The sequence below is a fragment of the Nycticebus coucang genome, chromosome 12 (assembly GCF_027406575.1).
Source record: "Nycticebus coucang isolate mNycCou1 chromosome 12, mNycCou1.pri, whole genome shotgun sequence".
NCBI classification, from domain to species: domain Eukaryota; kingdom Metazoa; phylum Chordata; class Mammalia; order Primates; family Lorisidae; genus Nycticebus; species Nycticebus coucang.
Genome location: NC_069791.1, coordinates 10561258 through 10581022, shown reverse-complemented (window position 1 = coordinate 10581022; position 19765 = coordinate 10561258). Strand labels below are relative to the sequence as shown.

Sequence of the window (19765 nt, the reverse complement as noted above, 5' to 3'; positions counted from 1 at the left end):
GGAGACAGTTAAGCACTTGAAAGATAGACACTTAATGCATATTTATTAAGTGGAAAAAAATTTTTTGTACTATGTTTTTTAAAATTTCACAATCTTCTTGACAGTATCCTTGAAAGCTTGCTTCACTTGCTGATTCCTTAGGGTATAAATGAAGGGGTTCAACAAGGGGGTAACTGAAGTAAGGAGAATGGCCATCCCTTTGTTGAAGGCACCATTTTCTTTTGCAGAGGGATTAATGTACATGAACATGCAGCTGCCGTAAGAGAGCGAGATGACAATCATGTGGGAGGAGCAAGTGGAAAAGGCCTTTGTCCTTTGCTGGGCAGAAGGGATCCTGAGAATGGTCCTGAGAATGTATGTATAAGAAAGCGTCACCAGCACCAGAGTACCCACTAGGGTCACAACAGCCAAGAGTATGACCATCAGTTCTAAGAAGCTTGTGTCTGAGCAGGCAAGTTCCATGAGGGGCCCGTAGTCACAGTAATAGTGATTCAGAATATTGGAGGCACAGAAATCTACCTGGCTCATTAGGATGATTGGAGGTAAGATAGCTAAGAACCCTCCAAGCCAGGAGCAGAACACAAGTCGTTTGCAAACTCTTGTACTCATAATGGTCAGGTAATGCAGGGGTTTGCAGATGGCAACGTAGCGATCATAGGACATGGAGGCCAGGAGGTAAAACTCTGTTGCCCCAAGAAATATAGTGAAGAAATACTGAGTCAAGCAGCCAGCAAAGCTGATAACTTTATTCCCTGTTGTCATGCTGGTCAGAAATCTGGGAATAAAGATGGATATGAAGGAAATTTCTAATAAGGAGAAATTCCGGAGGAAAAAATACATGGGGGTCTGGAGGTGGGGGTCTAGCAAGGTGAGGATGATGATCGTCAGATTGCCTAGGACACTTAGCATGTAGGTTAGCAACAGAAAGATGAATATTAACACTTGGAATTCAGGTTGATTTGTGAGGCCTAACAGAATAAACTCACTAAACATGGTTCTGTTTTTCATTATTGACCTTCAATAGATACATCTAAAGGGAAAAAATGAGAATGATGAAATCTGAAGAGTTTCTCAGAGCAGAAGAGATAAAGCTGATTTTAACCAGCAGAATCAGGTCATTCAGGTTACTCACCATCCAACTGGCCCAAACCTGTGTCCCACTGTAGTGCACTTGGCTCCATGGAAGACCCATATCTTCCATGCAAGTCATCTCATTCCTAGAATTGTTTTAATTTCTCAAGTTGACACATTCCTAGGAATTTAACAAAATGTATTACAGAATTACTACTCACACTGTTTTTCAGAATAATGTGTTTTTTGAACCTATTCTTTCCTATAAAAGTATTTATGAAATTTTCACATTTAAACCACTCACCCTTGACTTTATTAATCTCTCCTACTCTGTGCTCTTGGAAGAAATCTCTTACCTGATTCTGTTTTCTGTGCTTTCCTGTTTTCTCTGACTATCTGCTAGGGATCCTCATCTCCCTCTCTGTCCAAACTACTGACATTCTTGTCTGAGAAACAAGTAGGAATTTCTCCACAAGGACGATGCTGAAGATTGTCTCCTTTTATATTGTGAGCCTTTTCCTCTGTAGGAACAAGGCTGAGGCATCACTAAGTCATTTTAATTATGATTTTCTTATATGTTCCTCTGCCCCATCCAGAGTTTTCTAGGTATTGATTTGAGATATATCTCTGAGAATAGAATCTTGAGAGATCAGTAGGAACCATAACAGAATGAATTTTGCTCAAACTCTTAGAGTCCTCAATGGCAGCTAAGGATCACAGTTCATCATGACCCAAGCATTCGTGTTCTCTGTTCTTGGCACACAGAAACCAGGAAAAGGGACATCCATGTTTTTGACAATAAGAGTTCTTTGTAGATGAATTGGCAATTCCTTAGGGAACGTGAATTTGGTGGTGGTATTCTGGGTGCATCTTTAGATTTTTTTCTGATTAAGAAGCAAAGATGAGGCTCAGCGTAGCTCAGCAGCTAGGGCACAAGACACATATACCAGGGCTGGTGGGTTCGATCCTGGCCTGGGGCCTGCCAAACAACAATGACAACTACAACAACAGCAGCAGCAACAACAACAAAAATAGCCAGGCATTGTGACAGATGCCTGTAGTCCCAGCTACTTGGGAAGCTGAGGCAAGAGAATTGCTTAAGCCCAGGAGTTTGAGTTTGCTATGAGCTGTGATGCCACAGCACTCTAACCAGGGTGACATAATGAGACTCTGTCTCAAAAAAAAAAAAAAGAAGCAAAGATGATATAAAGATGCACCTCTAATTCACATGCATGCAGATTAGAAAAACCATATAATTGTTATCATTCTTGTCAATTTCACCATTTTCCCATACAGCTTTGGAGATATTAGGGGATGTTAAACAGTGACCTGGATTTCCTACAAACCTTCCTTTCCTGTTTATACTAACCTGTTGGTTTGGAAAGTATTGCATTTCTTCCAGATTGATTGATTTCATGATCCACGTTTGTAGAATGATAACATCAGTCACTTAAAAAACATATAATGCTCATGCCTTCGACAATCTGAATGACCGCAGTGAGAGATTCATTTTGTTGTTTTTAAGACGTAAAGCAAAGATGAGATCTTTCATGTGAATCTGAGTAGTATAAAATTTATCATGTTTTCTATAGGAGTCTCATCCACATTCTATCCTTCTCTTAATAGGAGTATCCAAGTATGTGAGTTGTAGCTAGGAAAGATATATATTATCTTCCATTTTAAGAATTGAAGCCAGAATCAAATCACAGTTCCTGAGAGATAAACAGTCCTCTAAATGTGCAATAAAAAGGAAAAATAATAGTCCCCAGTTATAAAATTAGAAGAAAAGACTTTGATAGACTGAAAATTTCTTATTTCTGTTCTAAGAGATATTACGTTGAAGTCCATAGAAGGCTGGGTATAGCCTCCTTGCAATTTCTGTATTAGCTAGAGTGACACAGGTTTCATCTGCTCTTTTTGAGAGCAAGCACATGGGGATCAATTTCCTGAAGAAGCTAAAGATGCCCTGTGGACCCAGGTTCAAAAGGTACTAATGAATCTCAATTGTTGTCAACTTTGAAAACAAACTGTAAACATATGGCCCAGAACAAAGGCTCTAGAGAGACCACTGAGGTAAATGTTCCATAAGAGAATCTGCCACAGCCACGAAGTGGAGAAGTTTGGAGCAATGGAGTGAGGCTCCCTAGGGGTGCCTATGCCTGGTCTACTCCTTGCTCTTACTGTAGCCAGGTGCGATGGCACCAGAAGTCAAACACTCATGTAGGTTAAAGTTGTCCTTTATTAGCATGATTCAGAATCCCAGGAAGACAGTGAGACCATTCTTATAAATGATCATTCTGTCTTATGCAGAGGGAACTTTAGAGAGTTCTTTTACCTTTTTCTTTTTTGTTTTTAATTTTTAAATTTATTTTTTTTTTTTTCCTTTGGAAACGGAGTCTTACTCTGTTGCCCAGGCCAAAGTGCCATGGCTTCAGCTTAGCTCACAGCAAACTCAAACTCCTGGGATCAAGGGATCCTTCTGCCTCAGCCTTCACAGTGTCTGGAACCACAGGCGCCTGCAACTTTTGCAGGAAGACAGTGGAGAGAAAGAGCACCCAAACACCATGTTTATAAGAGGAAGGGCTTTATTCACCAGCCGGGAGCTTACGGCATAGAATTCCAAATGGCCCTACTCCCTGATGGCCTTGGTCTTTCCCTTTTTATTGACAGTCAAAAAGTTCCACCCCATAGGTACCCTTCTCATTGGTCAGTTTGAATCAAGTGGAAGATGCTATTCCAGCCCCCTCAGAACTACAGGATTTCACAGAACTTGGAAATTTCCAAGTTTCAGGAAATCAAGTTTATAAATTCCCAAGAGCTGAGTCACCATGGAGAGGACCCTGCAGGTATATTCTTGTGGTCTCCTCGAGAAGACCTGTTCTTCTAGACCTCACCTTTCTCGGGTATCCTCTCTCATTCCCCCCTTTTGAGACTCCAATATATTTTAATTAGGGTCTCAATATCACCTTGTTTCTGCAGGTGCCAATATTAATTACTTTCGAGCACTGAGGTTTTAGGGACTGTGACTCTTCTTGGGTTCTCTACTCAGGCCTTAATAGTACTGTGGTGGTGGGCTAATATACATACGAGTTTTTACTTTTCCCTGTGATATTTTCCCCCCTTTTTCCAAAATCCAAAGTCCAATTAAGACAAGTCCCTCAAGGAGTTTCCTCAGGCTTCAGCCGTGCTTTGACCAGCCAGCTCTCAATATGTGGCTGGAGCAGGGCATGTTGATTGTCTTAAAAGTTACCTTTATTTTCCAAAGGGCAGTGAAGCCCTAGTCAGCCAGCTATGATGACTCCAGGTGAGTATTTCTTTCACCTTCGCTGCTGTGCATGTGGTCAGGATGATGGTGTAAAGTCCTTTCTACCTTGGTTTCAGGGGGACCAGATTCTAATTCTGGACCTAGACTTGGTCCCCTTGATCCTCTAGAGAGAAAGGATGTACAGACACAAAAGACTAAACAGAACACAGTTAATTACCCCAGTGGAGATTTTCCTTGTTACTCTTTCTAGGGTTTTTGTCTATTTAGTTCAGTCTTTCCCAGTTCTTTTAGGAGTTCCTGCTAAATTGCAGAGAATTGACAGAGGCCTCTTTGAACAGCAACAGTGGCAAGGCCTGCATCCAGTTAAGCTTTGCTTCTTGGCAGAGTTTACCAATTTCTGCTCTTACGGTCCTGCTCATGAATTTTACCCTATCTAAGCTTTGAGGCCTAAAATTATTCAAAGCTTTAGCTTATTATTTGCACTAGTTCTGTTATGAAGGCTAGCTCATTGTCAAATTCAAAACAGAGTGGCAACCTAAACCATGGAATGATTTCTGTGGACAATACTTTACTACTTCAGGAGTCTTTTTTCCTGGTGGGGAAGGCTTTTACCTATTCCAAGTCTAAAAGACCATTACCAGCAAGTACTTGTTCCGTCTAAACCTGGGCATTTCAATAAAGTCTACCCGGAAGTCCTTGAAGGGTGTTGCTCCATACAACTGGATTCCTGGGGGTACCATTGGTCCTTGGCATGCATTGAACTGGCTGCTGGTGACACACTGTAGACTGACAGTTTTGTCCAGGGCTGCTAGGTGGGAAATGTAAAGGTACTGGCCCAGCAACTTCATCAAATACTCCTGTCACCACGGTGGCTCCTAGAATCTGGGGGACTGCTACTCATCTGTCTGGCATCTTTATTCATCCTCCCTCTGCTTCCTTGTTCCCCTCTGCTGCCAACCATTTCTTCTCCTCCTGGGAGTAGATAGGGGTGGGCTCCAGAACCCATGGGATGAGGGGAGCCACTCATGACACCTGGTACAGTTTTGGGTGCAGTCTTTTTTGCCTCAGTATCAACCCTAGTGTTCCCTTTAGTGATGGTGGAAGCATTTCCTTGATGTCCACAACAGTGCATCACTGCTACCTTCCAGAGTTTCCATACTGCCTCTAGTAACTGAAGTATCTCCTGCTGATACTCAATGTCCTTTTTCCCAGAATTTAATAGTCCCTTCTCCTTGTACAATGCCCTGCGTACTTGGAGAGTCAGAAAAGCATTCACATTTTTCCCTTGACTTAGTTCTAAGGCTTGAGTCAAGGCAATTCCACGTATCTGATTTCTGTTCTGTTGAAGTTAGGCTAGCAATACTCATAACCATGTTAACTTTCCAATGAAAGTTCGAAAAATCTCCTTTTTAGTCCAAAGGTACTCAATTTCCAAAGACATCAGAAATTTGAATTCAAGAGAATTTGTTAGCCTCTCTTAATATTTCTTTTTCTTTTTAGGATAAATTTTGGACTCAGACAATTACATAAAAAACACTTTCTTCTTTTAGATGAATTAAAATTATTACTGACAATATATGGTAGAGCAGACCAATGTCTTACACATTAGGACAGACCAAATGCTTTATAATATTGGAACACACAAATATTCATAATCCATATAAAATTAATCACCATTTCATATTTGACAATGTTTCCTATATATTTTTAATAAATCAAATAAGTTTACTTTGTTTTCCCATGACTTTCAATGGTCATAATATTTCAAGAAGACCAAATTTAGAGTTGTGTTTTTTGGTTTTTTGTAGGCCTGGGCCAGATTTGAACCTGCCAGCCTTGGTGCATGTGGCCAACATTGCAATCACTACCCTATGGGTGCCAAGCCCCAGATTCAGAGTTTTAATTTTGGAAGGTTTGTCAAATATCAAAGGCCTAAAACATTTGTTTAAACAAAATTACAAGCCAAAAGATTTTAAAGGAAATACATAGTCAACTGGATTACATGTAAATTCTTTCACAAATTTTCTTTTATGAGCTTTATTTTACCTGCACAGACCATCTACAAACATTCTAAACTTTCTTTAACTTTTGCCCTGCCTTCCACTTTCTTACACAACCATTCTGTTTCAGGACAAAATTTATCACACAAGATTCTTTTCTTTACACAATGCCATTCTCCTTTCTGTCTAATTTTTCTTACTCTCAAAAACTCACTTCCCACAAAACAGGATCCCAGTTTATCATGAAGTCACCCATTTACTCAGCCAAACTGATAACTAGAAGGTTTAAAAAGCAAGAATCTTATCCTTTGACAAAGACTCAGTTTCCCCAACAATTTAAATAACTGAATTATTACATTTTACAAATAAGAGATGTTTTATGAGATGTAACATTGATACAGAATTTTCCCACTCAGGGCTGGACAGGGAACCCCCATGTTTCAGGCTCAGGTGAGCTTAGACATCAGACTCCCATCTCCAGGCACAAACCCTCTGAGCCCCAGCAAAATCATGAACAAAGCAGCCTGAAACCTTTTGGACAGCTCCACCCTAAGGAGCACACACCCTAATCCCCTCCCCAGACAAAAACTGCAGTAAAGACCTAACAACCTTGTCCAAGGTGAGGTGCTGCATTCATTCATTTGCTAGAACACCCCTTCATTTTGTAAAGTTATTTTTCTTTTTTTTTTTTTTTTTTTTTTTTTTTTGTAGAGACAGAGTCTCACTTTATGGCCCTCGGTAGAGTGCCGTGGCCTCACACAGCTCACAGCAACCTCCAACTCCTGGGCTTAAGCGATTCTCTTGCCTCAGCCTCCCGAGTAGCTGGGACTACAGGCGCCCACCACAACGCCCGGCTAATTTTTGGTTGCAGTTTGGCCGGGGCCGGGTCTGAACCCTCACCCTCGGTATATGGGGCCGGCGCCTTACCGACTGAGCCACAGGCGCCGCCCCAAGTTATTTTTCCATCTACCAAGTCCTGGCCAAAATATCTCTCAGGGCCAATTATTTACCCCTAGAAAAAGGACTTATGCAGGAAAACTCCAATCTGGGCCTCCTCCCCACTTCCAGAGGCTGTTCACCTTGGAGGCCTGTTGCTTATATGGATACAGCCTCATCCAGCACAAGATTTAGACTATCTTCCCCAGATTTTCAAGAACTGCCTGATGCGCAACACTTTCCAAGGCACAACCCCTCTGCCAATAGCTCTGGCACTCTCCACTCCCTCTGCATGCCCCTCAGTCCAACAAAATGCCATTTTATCACTGATCTGTGGCCCATGGGCTCAATTCTCAAATTCCTGAAACCAAAGACTCACTGAAGAAATTCCAGTAGCAAAACTACAACAACATTCTTTCTAATGTCTTTTCATTCTCCCCCAAGTCCCACATGGCCATGAGGCCGCCACCAAAGACAGAAAGAGGAAAACCTGGAACTTCCAGTTTCTCTCAGTATAGCCAGGGGGCAAAGTTGGAGCAGGGAAGAAGGGCACACTCACACATTTGTTTCACCCCATGAATGGAGTGGGCGGGGGGAGGGGGTGCGAAACCCCACCTATTGTTACTCATCTCAGTCATTCTCAAAGCACTCACATGCACACAATTCCAACTCACTTCTCAACCTGGGCAGGCTCAATTTCCCACTCAAGCTGCCACCTAGCCATAGGAGGCAAACCAATACTCCCCTAGGCCCTGTGAAGGGAGGTCCAACTCCACTCTCAGAGTTCTCTCAGTTACACCACATCCACATACTCTCATACACCTCTCAACAGACCTGCCGGTGATCTAATGCCCAAGGAGTTGATCAGGCTCCTTCTCCCAGACCAGTCATACCTTGCCTTAGACGTCTCCCTGTGTAGGTAACCTGTTCCCACATGCCAATTCCTCCTGGTGTCTGACTCTTTGAAGACCCGCTGACAGGGTCCTTTCTCAGCCCAGTTGAGGCGTCCACAGGGAGGCCTCCCTGGTGCGCTCAGTGGTTCATGTCGCTCAGGCTGATCAGGGGTCCCCACATGGGTGTCCAGAGGATTGGCAGCAACTAACAGATGTGTGTTCTCTCCAAGGGTAATCTCGCTTCCTGGTCAAAGAACCAAAAATGTTGCAGGAAGACAAGGCCCAATGGAGAGAAAGAGCACCCAAACACCATGTTTATAAGAGGAAAGGCTTTATTCACCAGCCGGGAGCTTATGGCACAGAAGAATTCCAAATGGCCCTGCTCCCTGATGGCCTTGGTCTTTCCCTTTTTATTGAAAGTCAAAAAGTTCCACCCCAGGGCGGCGCCTGTGGCTCAGTGAGTACGGTGCCAGCCCCATATACCAAGGGTGGCGGGTTCAAACCCAGCCCCGGCCAAACTGCAACAGAAAAAATAGCCGGGTGTTGTGGCGGGCGCCTGTAGTCCCAGCTGCTTGGGAAGCTGAGGCAGGAGAATCGTGTAAGCCCAAGAGCTGGAGGTTGCTGTGAGCTGTGTGATGCCACGGCACTCAACCCGAGGGCAGTACAGTGAGACTCAGTCTCTACAAAAAAAAAAAAAAAGTTCCACCCCATAGGTATCCTATTCATTGGTCAGTTTGAATAAAGTGGGAGATGCTATTCCAGCCCCTTTAGGACTACAGGATTTCACAGAACTTGGAAATTTCCAAGTTTCAGGAAGTTAAGTTTACAAATTCCCAAGAGCTGAGTCACCATGGAGAGGACCCTGCAGGTGTATTCTTGTGGTCTCCTCGAATAGACCTGTTCTTCTAGACCTCACCCTTCTCAGGTATGCTCTCTCACAACAATGCCTGGCTAATTTTTCTCTTCATTATTTTTTAGTGGAGACCAGGTCTTGCTCTTATTCAGGCTCCTCTTGAACTTCTGAGCTCAAGGAATCTTGTCTGGATTGCAGGCAACACCACGCCAAGACTTTCATGATCTTTCTTAAGTTATTATATTTTAGTTACACATCATGAAACCCCTTTGTGCAATATTGCAGGACATTAATTATACATCATTAAGCCCTTTTGTCTTGAGCAGTAGGGCACTACCTATGCAGAAACAACCTTCTTATGTCAATAGCAAATAGTAGAATACTTAATATGAGTTACTACTTTCTAAACCACCTGTTGTTATCTTCAGCCCGGGGCCCTGATGGCTTTCACAGTGCTGTAACCAGGGGAGGACAGTGAATGTGACTGACAACTAGTTAGATCATTAAGTAACTTTTACAGCTTGGGGGTGGGGAGGAGGTTGAAGCTGTTTTTCTCTCTAACATTGTTGTCTCTTTTAATAATCCATTTTGGCCAATGCTCAGACACGACGTAAATGAATGGCACTTCACCATTGAGATCCATGTCCCTGAAATTAATGACTCTATCCAATCAACAGCCAGAAAAATAGTTTGCTATTTATGAATTTGGCTACTATATTTTATTCAATACATAAATCTAATAGCCTCTCAGACACAATTTGCATTTACCTTTGAAGGAACTGTAAAGGAAAACAAAAAATTTCAGGATCCTTAAACTACTTAGGTCAAAGGGAAAGGTAAGCCTGGAAGCTGACCTATGATCTAGGACAACACCCTCTTCCAGATGAACGGCTGTTACTTCACAACCTTGTGTCAAAGCATTCCAGGACCCCTGGTCCCCAAAAGGCAAATGTCCTCAAGACTGCCCCAACAAATTATGCACAAGTAAATTCTTTGCTGGCCTACACAAGGAGTGTCAACTGAAACTTTTGGTGTGCAATCTAAATCTATCTCCTAAAACTAAAAACTGTTCCATTCCACACAGATAAAGTCAATTACAAGCCTATCTTCCCATAGGCAGAGTAAAGACAAGAAGAGATCATACATCTCATCTTAAACCCTCCTTAAAATCTCTTTAGAAAAAACAGCCACAGATGTGTTTGTGGTTTGCATTGTTTCCTGGATATATCTTGAAGCTGGCTTAATAAACCTTAATTGAATGAAATTCTTGCTTCAGTCACTTATATTGGTTATCAGAACAATATACTTTTATTCATTTCCCCATGGTATATGTTAACTTAAATAATAAGTGCCAGAAAATGAGAGTCACACTTAATTAACTTTGTTTATTTTTATTTATTTATTTTTGAGACAGACTCTCGCTGTGTCGCCACCCTCAGTAGAGTGCAGTGGTGTCACAGCTTACAGCAACCTCAACCTCTTGGGCTTAAGTGATTCTCTTGCCTCAGCCTCCCAAGTAGCTGGGACTATAGGCGCCTGCCACAATATCTGTTGTTTTTTGTTTTTTGTTTTTTGTTTTTGTAGTTGTTATTGTTGTTTAGCAGGCCTGGGTTGGGTTTGAACCTGCCAGCCCCAGTGTATGTGGCCAGCGACCCAACCACCAAGCTACAGGTGCCAAGCCTTAATTGAGGTTTATTAACCCCACATTTTCAGAACATGCCTGGGAAAAACATGAATTGCAGACCAGCTGTGTGGGAGATAGAGAGGTTGACTTCTCAGTGGGGTGCCCTGCCTCAATCCTCGGGTATCCAGGGGAAAGCAGCTAGATGCCCATTCCTGGGGGCTCATCAAGACCGGGAAGATGAAAAGAGCCTACAGCCAGAGCAGGGCAGGCCTGACCTGCTCTGTGCACAGAGAATCAATGGGTGGGCAGGCTAAATTCTTTGAACTTCTAATATTATCTACCTGTACTTCTCCTGTGGAAATATAACTAGTTTTTCCTTCCGCCTTTCTAAATATGCCATGAGCCATTTGTTAGCAACCCCCTACTCTTTACCCAGCCTCTCTGTCTATCCAGTCTTCCTGGGCACTTGGGATTCTTTCAACCCTATCTTTTGGCACTTTTGGTCATGCACCTTTGTTAGAAATCAACAAAAGCCTTCTGAAGAAGCTAGAGAGGGGCTGCATTTTCTCCGTTTTCTGCTCAGCCTGAGGTAATGTAAGCCTTCTACAGGCATTCTCAGAGTTTATGCTTTAAACTGGCATAGGTTAGTTTTCCTCAGCTTCATTTCCCAGTGGGCTTTCAAACCAGATGAGGGTTCAGTGGGCAATGACCCCTGACAAAGCTATGGCTGTTTTTCTGGAGGGGAAGTTGCAACCATCAGCATTTTAAGGCCTACAGAAAGAAGAAAAAAGGTAAGGTGGTGGAGGTTATCAAGGAATTTCCTTAAGGAGTGATCTGTGGGGACAGTTCTTCACAGGTGCCGAGGCTTTTACTTTCTCTTCTGCATAAGGAATTGGGGTGTGGGGAGTGGCCCTCAGACTTTGATTTTCTTTTTGCAAATATTTCAACAGGTTTGCTAGAACACGAAATCTTTGCAGGCAAGATCTTTTTTTTTATTTTTTATTTTATTTTATTAATTTATTTTTGAGACAGAGCCTCAAGCTGTCACCCTCGGTAGAGTGCCATGGCATCACAGTTCACAGCAACCTCCAACTCCTGGGCTCAAGTGATACTCTTCCCTCTGCCTCCCTTCTATCTGGGACTACATGTGCCCGCTACAATGCCTGGCTATTTTTGGTTGCAGCCATCATTGTTGTTTAGCGGGCCTGGGCTGGATTCGAACCCGGCAGCTCAGGTATATGTGGCTGCCGCCTTAGCCGCTTGAGCCACAGGTGCTGAGCCTGCAGGCAAGATCTTAACTATTTCCAGCTTTTTCCATTTGTACATGTGTTCCTAACATGTATGTGACAAATACCTGAATATAAGGAAGCTGGTTTGGAACTGGGTAATGGGCAGAGGCTGGATGGCGAGACAGAGTTTTCAAGGTTCCTTGCTCACAGTTCCTCTGGAAGGTGCCCATGTTTTCCTTATGTAGCCATAACTGCACAGTGACGTTGTTTTATGTGACTACCATTTGACTATTGTAGGACTACTGTTTGGCATTCTGCACTACTGTTCCTTTGGATGCTTAAGTGCATGGGACATTCTGCTTGTATGGACTTCACGTGCCTGCTCACCGGCTGCCGTGAGCTGAATAAAGGCATGTCACAGCTACCCTGGGCTTTGAGTTTCTTCCACCTGAACACATCTGGGGGAAAACCTACCAGGCATCAGTGTCCTGCATTACCTAGGCTAAAACAACCCCCCTAGACTATGGTGAGGGGACACAAAAAGACTTTGTGTGTGGGGGGGGTTGGAGGTCCTTAGAGATTGGTTAAACAGCAATGACCAGAATGCTGATAGAAATATGAACATAAAGGTTATTCTGACAAGGTAGGTTTCAGCCGAGGAGTAAGGTAAGGTATTAGAAACTGGAGTAATGGCCATCCTTGTTATAAATTGTCAGAGAACTTGCTAAACTGTGTTCATACCTGAGGGCTTTATGGAAGGTCAAACTTGAGAGTGATGCACTAGGGTAGGTGGCAGAAGAAATTTCTAAGCAGAATATAGAAGGAGCTGCACTTGGCCACTTATGCTGAGATTTGGGAACAAAGGAACAACTTCAAGACAGATTTTATGATTAAAAGGGAAGCAGGAGGGAAAGATTTGGAAAACACTCGGCCTGGTCACTTAACGACCGGAAAAGCATCTTCAGGAGAGGAAACCAAGCGTGCAGCCCACAGACCATTTGCTGAAGAGATTAGCACTGATAGGAGGGAGTCGGGTGCTATTTCTCAAGATCATGGAGAAAAGACCTTGAAGGCATTTCAGAGATGTTCTATGCCTTCTCTACAATCACAGGCCTGGAGGACAAGGGGGTCAGAATTGCTCAGGAGATAATCCTGGGGTGATCTTCCTGGGCTTGCTGCCCAGGGCTACCTTGGATTCTATTCCTCGTACCTGAGAACAGCCTCTGTGGCTGCCCACTCTTGTGCTGCCCCTCTGGACAGTGCAAATCATAAACTTTGGCAAGTTTCACATGGTGCTTCTTCTTCAGGCTTGCAGAAAGTGGGAGCTAAGGAGGCTTCACAGCCTTGACTCAGATTTCAAAGAATGTTGTCCAAAGCTTAGGTGTCTAGGCAGGGAGGGTTGCAGTCTGCTTTTGGATCTTGGTGTGCTCTTGGCCAAAGAATGACCAGACACACCAAAAGCAAGGCAAGCATGAAATGAAGTTTATTGAGGAAGGATAAGATAGGCTTATAGAGCAAGAGCAAGATACATTTGCCATAGATGATGAATGCGTCCTCCGTCATAACAAAAGGCTGTGATTATGGTCAAGATTAGATGGCCCTATGGTTCAAACATCATCTTGAACCACTTTGATGAACAGTTAATGACATGATCATTTCCAGATCCTATTGTACCTGGGCGGGGGATTTTCCTGCATTTTTTGCAGATTGGCAAGGCAGTTCTCCTTCTTCCAGGTGTGGCAGTTGCTTGGGGGCAGGATCAAGGTCCGGCAGCACCAAGTCAGGGCACCTGCCCTTGTCCTTCTTCCCCAGGTATGGCAATTTCTTGAGGCAGCACCAAGGCAGGGCACCATTTTGTCCCTAGAAGAGCCTATCTACCTAACATCTGTTGCAGAGGTAAAGCCACTGCAGAGAGCCTTATTTAAAGCAATGCAGAACAGAAATGTGGCATTAGAGCTGCCAGAGTCCCCGCCTGGATAATGCCTACTGGGGCTATAGAATGAGGCCACTGCGGAGAATCCTCTCTAGGGTCATGCCTTGTGAAATTGTGATAGTGTTACTGCCTCTGTGTAATGGCAGCCTGGGGGAGTTGGGTGGAGAAAACCCTGAAAAGCCACAGAGGCCAGCCTGCTTGAGGAGTGGGGAGACCCAATCTCTAGAGTGTAGATGATGCCACACAAGGAGTCAGAGGAGATTATTCTGGAGTCGTAGGACCCAGTGTATAACCTCTTGGGTTCTGGTCTTGCTTGTTGCCCTTCTCTTCCCTGTTTTTTCTTTTTGGAATCCGAATGAGTATTTCGCAGGCTCACAGATAAAGAGTTTAGACTTTGGGCATTTGAGTTGGTATTGGAACAAGGTAAGGCTTTAGGGATATGCGAATAGAATAAAAGTATGTTTAAGAGAAGGACGTGCATTGGAGGGATCAGAGGAATAATGGTATGGTTTGTATGTCCCCTTCAAAAACTTAATGTTGAAACTTAATCCCCAATCAGGCAGTATGGAGAGGTATTGAGAGGTGAGATGTTTAAGAGGGGATTGGACCATGAAGGCTCTGACCTCATTAATGGAGTAATTCATTCATGGATTGATTAATGGGTTACATGGCAGTGGAAATGGTGTCTTTATAAGAAGAGGAAAGGAGACCTGAGCTAGCACGTGAGGGTGCTTAGCCCACCTACCATGTGACATCCTGTGCCAGCAAGAAGGACTTCACCAGATGCAGCCCCTCAACCTCTCGGCCTTAATAACTATAGGAAATAAATTTCTCTTCTTTATAAATTACTCAGTTTTAGATATTCTGTTATAAGCAACAGAAAATAGACTAAGACAGCACATATGACATTATACCGATAACATCCTCATGCAAAGAAATTCAAAGGGTACACTCACATGGGATATACCAACATTTGTCATTGAACTTTCCAGCTGGGGTGGGGCTGTTGCATCCCATAAAATTCAAAGCTCTGCCATGTCATAAAAATTTCTGGTCTTTACTAGTCATCTTAGGGATCATTCATACAGTTCTGAATCAAATTTTCACCTTCATTTGCACTGAATACTTTAAAGTGGGTTCATTATTTACTGCATTTTTTGGGCTTCAGAGGCAACATAGTCCTCGTTTACATATTTTATTTAAGCCTATTATGATACACAAGTTCTCCCACTTATAATGAGTTACTTTACAACGAAAGGCTCTAGAATCTGTCCACGTTTGTAATACAACAAGCACTCCCATAGCATCTGTCCACGTTTGTAATACAACATGCACTCCCATTAGTGCCTCCCAGAGACCTCTTCTCATTTTTTCTCTGCATCCACTGTGATGGCCACAGATTGTCCATGGGATTCAGATGAAAAAGGATGCGTTCCTTCGCTCTTCCCTATACACCATTAGGAAAGCAACTGTATACAAGGGCTTTCTGGAGATGAAACTCACATTGTTAGTGGCAATTAGAAAATACTCTTTAAGATACACTACATACACGTATGCAACCAACAGCCAATGCTTTGAATACTTTAAAAGAAATATCCTGAAGTTTTAGGCCTCACATTTAAGTTTTTCATCCATTTTGAGTTGATTTTTACATATGGTTTGAGACACGGATCCAATTTCACTCTTCTGCATATGGATGTATGGTTTTCTCACCACCATTTATTAAAGAGACCGTCCTTTCCCCATTGTGTGTTCTTGGCACCTTTATTAAAAATCAATTGGCCATATATGTATGGATTTATTTATGAGCTCTTTATTCTGTTCCACTGTCAGTGTGTCTGTTTTTATGACAGCACCGTGCTGTTTAGATTACTGTAGCTTTATAGGATATTTTCAAATTGGGTAGTGTGATGCCTCCCTTGTGCTTTTTTCTTTTTGTTCTGAATGGCTTTGGTTATACTGGGTCTTTTGTGGTTGCATATGAATTTTATAATGTTTTTCTATTTCTGTGAAAAATCGTATCAGAATTTTGGTAGGGATAGCGTTGAATGTATACATTTCTTTGGGTAGTATATATTTTTAACAACATGAATCTTTCCAGTTACAAAAGCAGAATATCTTTCCATTTGTTTGTATTTCCTTTAATGTTTTCATCAGTGTTTTATAGTTTTTGTTATACAAGTCTTTCATGTCCTTGTTTAACCTATTTGAAGAAATTTTTTTTCCTCTGCAGTTTTTGGCCGGGGCTGTTTTTGAACCCACCACCTCTGGCATATGGGGCCGGCGCCCTACCCCTTTGAGCCACAGGCACCATCCCCTAAGTTTGAAAATTTTTACACCTTTCAGAGCACTTTTACTAGGATGAGTTTGTGAACTTAATTGTCAGACCTCATACAATGATAGCTCTGATGGCTATGCCAGAAAAAGGGTTCTAAAATTGCTTTGAAGGCTGAACTAGGCACTGGCATCAGTGTATATCTTCCCAAGGGGAATACTTCAAAGGTGTCCACAGTGATATTCAGCAGTGAGGTATGTAGCACTTTTTCTAGGATGAGTGCAAGAACTTAATCCTCAGACCTCATATATGTATAAATGTATGTGTGCATTTATTTTCTACTGTGAATGAGATTGTTCATTTGATTTCTTTTGTGTTATTAAAGTATAGAAATGCCATTGATTTTGCATGTTGGTTTTATATCCTGCATCTCTACCGAATTCGTTTATCAGGTTTTTTTTTTGAGGCAGAGTCTCACTATGTTACCCTTGGTAGAGTGCTGTGGTGTCACTGTTCACAGAAACCTCCAACTCCTGGGCTTAGGTGATTCTATTGCCTCAAACTCTCCAGTAGCTGGGACTACAGGCGCCCGCCACAAAGCCTGGTTTTTTTTGTTGCAGTTTGGCTGGGGCCGGGTTCAAACCCTCCACCCTCGGTATATGGGGCAGGTGCCTTATCCACTGGGTCACAGACACCATCCTGTTTTTCAGTTTTTTGTTCTTGTTGCAGTTTTTGGCCGGTTTGAACCCACCACCTCCAGCATGTGAGGCCGGCGCCCTACTCGTTGAGCCACAGGAACTGCCCCTGTTTATCAGTTGTAACACTTGTTTCTGTAGATAAGAAATCTTCTGCATATGAGATCACGTCAGCAAACAGACGATTTCACATCTTTTTCTCCTTTTATAGTATTTTTTATTTCTTGCTCTTGCTTAACTGCTCTGGCTAGGGCCTTCAGTACTATGATGAAAAGAAATGGTGAGAATAGTATCCCTATGTTGTTACTGAGAGAGGAAACGCTTTTGATTTTTTACCATTGAGTATGATGTTCACCAGGTGCTTGTCATATATGGCCTTTATAGTGTTGAAGGGCATTCCTTCCATACCTAATCTGTTGAGAGTATTTTTTAATCCATGAAAGGCTATTGAATTTTGTCAAATGCTTTTTCTGCATCTATTGAGCTAATCATTTTTTTTAAATCCTTCATTCTGAAAATATGGTATATTCCATTTATTGATTTGCATACATTGAATATCCTTGCATCCCAGGGCTAAATCCTACTTGACTGTGATAGGATTCTTATACGTGTTGTTGGATTCAGCGTGTTAGTAGGCTGTTGAGACTTTTGCATCTGTGCTTATCAGGGGTACTGGCCTGTAATTTTACTCCTTGTAAGTGCCCTTTTCTGGCTTTGGTATAAGGTAATCAATGGCTTCACAAACTTGTTCTTCTTTAAATTTTTTTTGGAAGAGTTTGAAAAGGATTGGCATTAATGCTTCTTTAAATATTTGGTAAAATTTACCCACGTAGCCATCAAGTCCTGGCATTTTCTGTGATGGCAGACTTTTTATTACTGATTCAATCTCTTTAGTTATTATTGATATGTTCCGACTTTCTATTTTTTCATGATTTAGTCTTAGTAGGTTATATATGTCTAGGGATTTATCCATTTTTTAGCATATAATTCTTCATAGTAGTCTCTTCTAATTTTTTTATTCCTGTGATATCACCTCTTATAATGTCTTCTTTTTTATTTTTGATTTTATTGAGTTTTTTTTAGTCATCTAAAGATTTGTTGATTTTGTTTATCTTTTCAAAAACCCAACTCATAGTTTCTTTCTATTCTTTCTGTTCTTTCCTATTGTTTTTCTAGTCTTTATGTTATTTATTTTAGGTCTGATCTTTTTTATATCCTTCTTCCTATTAACTTTGGTCTTAGTTTATTCTTGTGTTTCTATTTACTTCAGATATAATGTCAGGGTGATTGTTTGGAATCTTCCCCTTTTTTGGATGGAGGCATTTAATGCTATAAACTTTCCTCTTAGAATTGGTTTTGCTGTGTCCCATAATTTTTGGTATATTGTGTTTCATTTCTGTTTGTCTCAAGATACTTAAAATTTTTTATTTTAATTTCTTATTTGGTCCATTGGATAGCTAGGAGAAATTTGTTTAATGGTCACATACTTATGAATTTTGTAGAATTCCTTATTCTCGATTTCTGGTTTTATACCACTGTGGTTAGAGAAGATATAGTGATATTATTTCAGTCTTCTTAAATTCGTTAAGACTAATTTTGTGGTCTACCATATAATCTGTCCTAAAGAATGTTTTGTACGCACTTGAGAAGAATGTGTATTCTGCTATTGGAAGAAATATTCTGTATATGTCTGTCTGATTCATTTGACTTACAGTATAGTTCAATGTAATTGTTTTTTTTTTTTTTTTTTTTTAATTTTTTTATTAAATCATAAGTGTATACAATGATATGATTATGGGGCATCATACACTCACTTCATAAACCATTTGACACATTTTTATCCCAGTGGTTAACATAGCCTTTCCGGCGTTATCTCAGTTACTGTGCCAAAACATTTATATTCTACATTTACCAAGTTTCGCAAATACCCCTGTAATATGCACCACAGGTGTGATCCCACCGATTCCCCTCCCTCTACCCACCCCCCCCTTTCCCACTTCCCCCTATTGTTAAGTTGTAGCTGGGTTATAGCTTTCATGTGAGAGTCCCAAATTAGTTTCATAGTAGGGCTGTGTACATTGGATACTTTTTCTTCCATTCTTGGGATACTTTACTAAGAAGAATATGTTCCAGCTCCATCCATGTAAACATGAAAGAGGTAAAGTCTCCATCTTTCTTTAAGGCTGCATAGTATTCCATGGTATACATATACCACAATTTATTAATCCATTCGTGGATCGATGGGCACTTCGGCTTTTTCCATGACTTAGCAATTATGAATTGGGCTGCAATAAACATTCTGGTACAAATATCTTTGTTATGTTGTGATTTTTGGTCTTCTGGGTATATGCCCAGCAGAGGAATTACAGGATTGAATGGCAGATCTATTTTTAGATCTCTGAGTGTTCTCCATATATCCCTCCAAAAGGAATGTATTAATTTGCATTCCCACCAGCAGTGCAGAAGTGTTCCCTTTTCTCCACATCCACGCCAACATCTCTGGTCTTGAGATTTTGTGATATAGGCTAGTCTCATTGGAGTTAGATGATATCTCAAAGTAGTTTTGATTTGCATTTCTCTCATGATTAAAGATGATGAGCATTTTTTCATATGTCTGAAGGCCGTGCGCCTGTCTTCTTCAGAGAAGTTTCTCTTCAAATCCCTTGCCCAGCCTGCGATGGGATCCCTTGTTTTTTTCTTGCTGATGCGTTTGAGTTCTCTGTGGATTCTGGTTATTAAACCTTTGTCAGAGTTATACCCTGCAAATATCTTCTCCCATTCTGAGGGCTGTCTGCTTGCTCTGCTTACTGTGTTCTTAGCTGTGCAGAAGCTTTTTAGTTTGATCAAGTCCCAGTAGTGTATTTTTGAAGCTGCTTCAATTGCCCGGGGGGTTCTCCTCATGAAATACTCACCCAGACCAATTTCTTCAAGGGTTTTCCCTGCATTCTCCTCTAGTATTTTTATAGTTTCATGTCTTAAGTTTAAATCTTT

At 41.7% G+C, this 19765-nt stretch overlaps 1 protein-coding gene across 1 annotated transcript; it reads right to left on the bottom strand.

Annotated features, from left to right (window-relative positions):
* Nucleotides 1-1034, bottom strand: LOC128561105 (olfactory receptor 6C4-like). The gene has a single exon (XM_053554870.1). It carries the CDS (start codon nt 1006-1008, stop codon nt 79-81), a length of 930 nt encoding a protein of 309 aa, XP_053410845.1. The 5' UTR covers nt 1009-1034; the 3' UTR covers nt 1-78.
* Nucleotides 1035-19765: the final 18731 nt, after the last annotated feature.

Coding starts and splice junctions, on each gene's coding strand:
- LOC128561105 (XM_053554870.1), bottom strand. CDS start 1,008: ATGAAAAACAGAACCATGTTTAGTGAGTTTATTCTGTTAGGCCTCACA.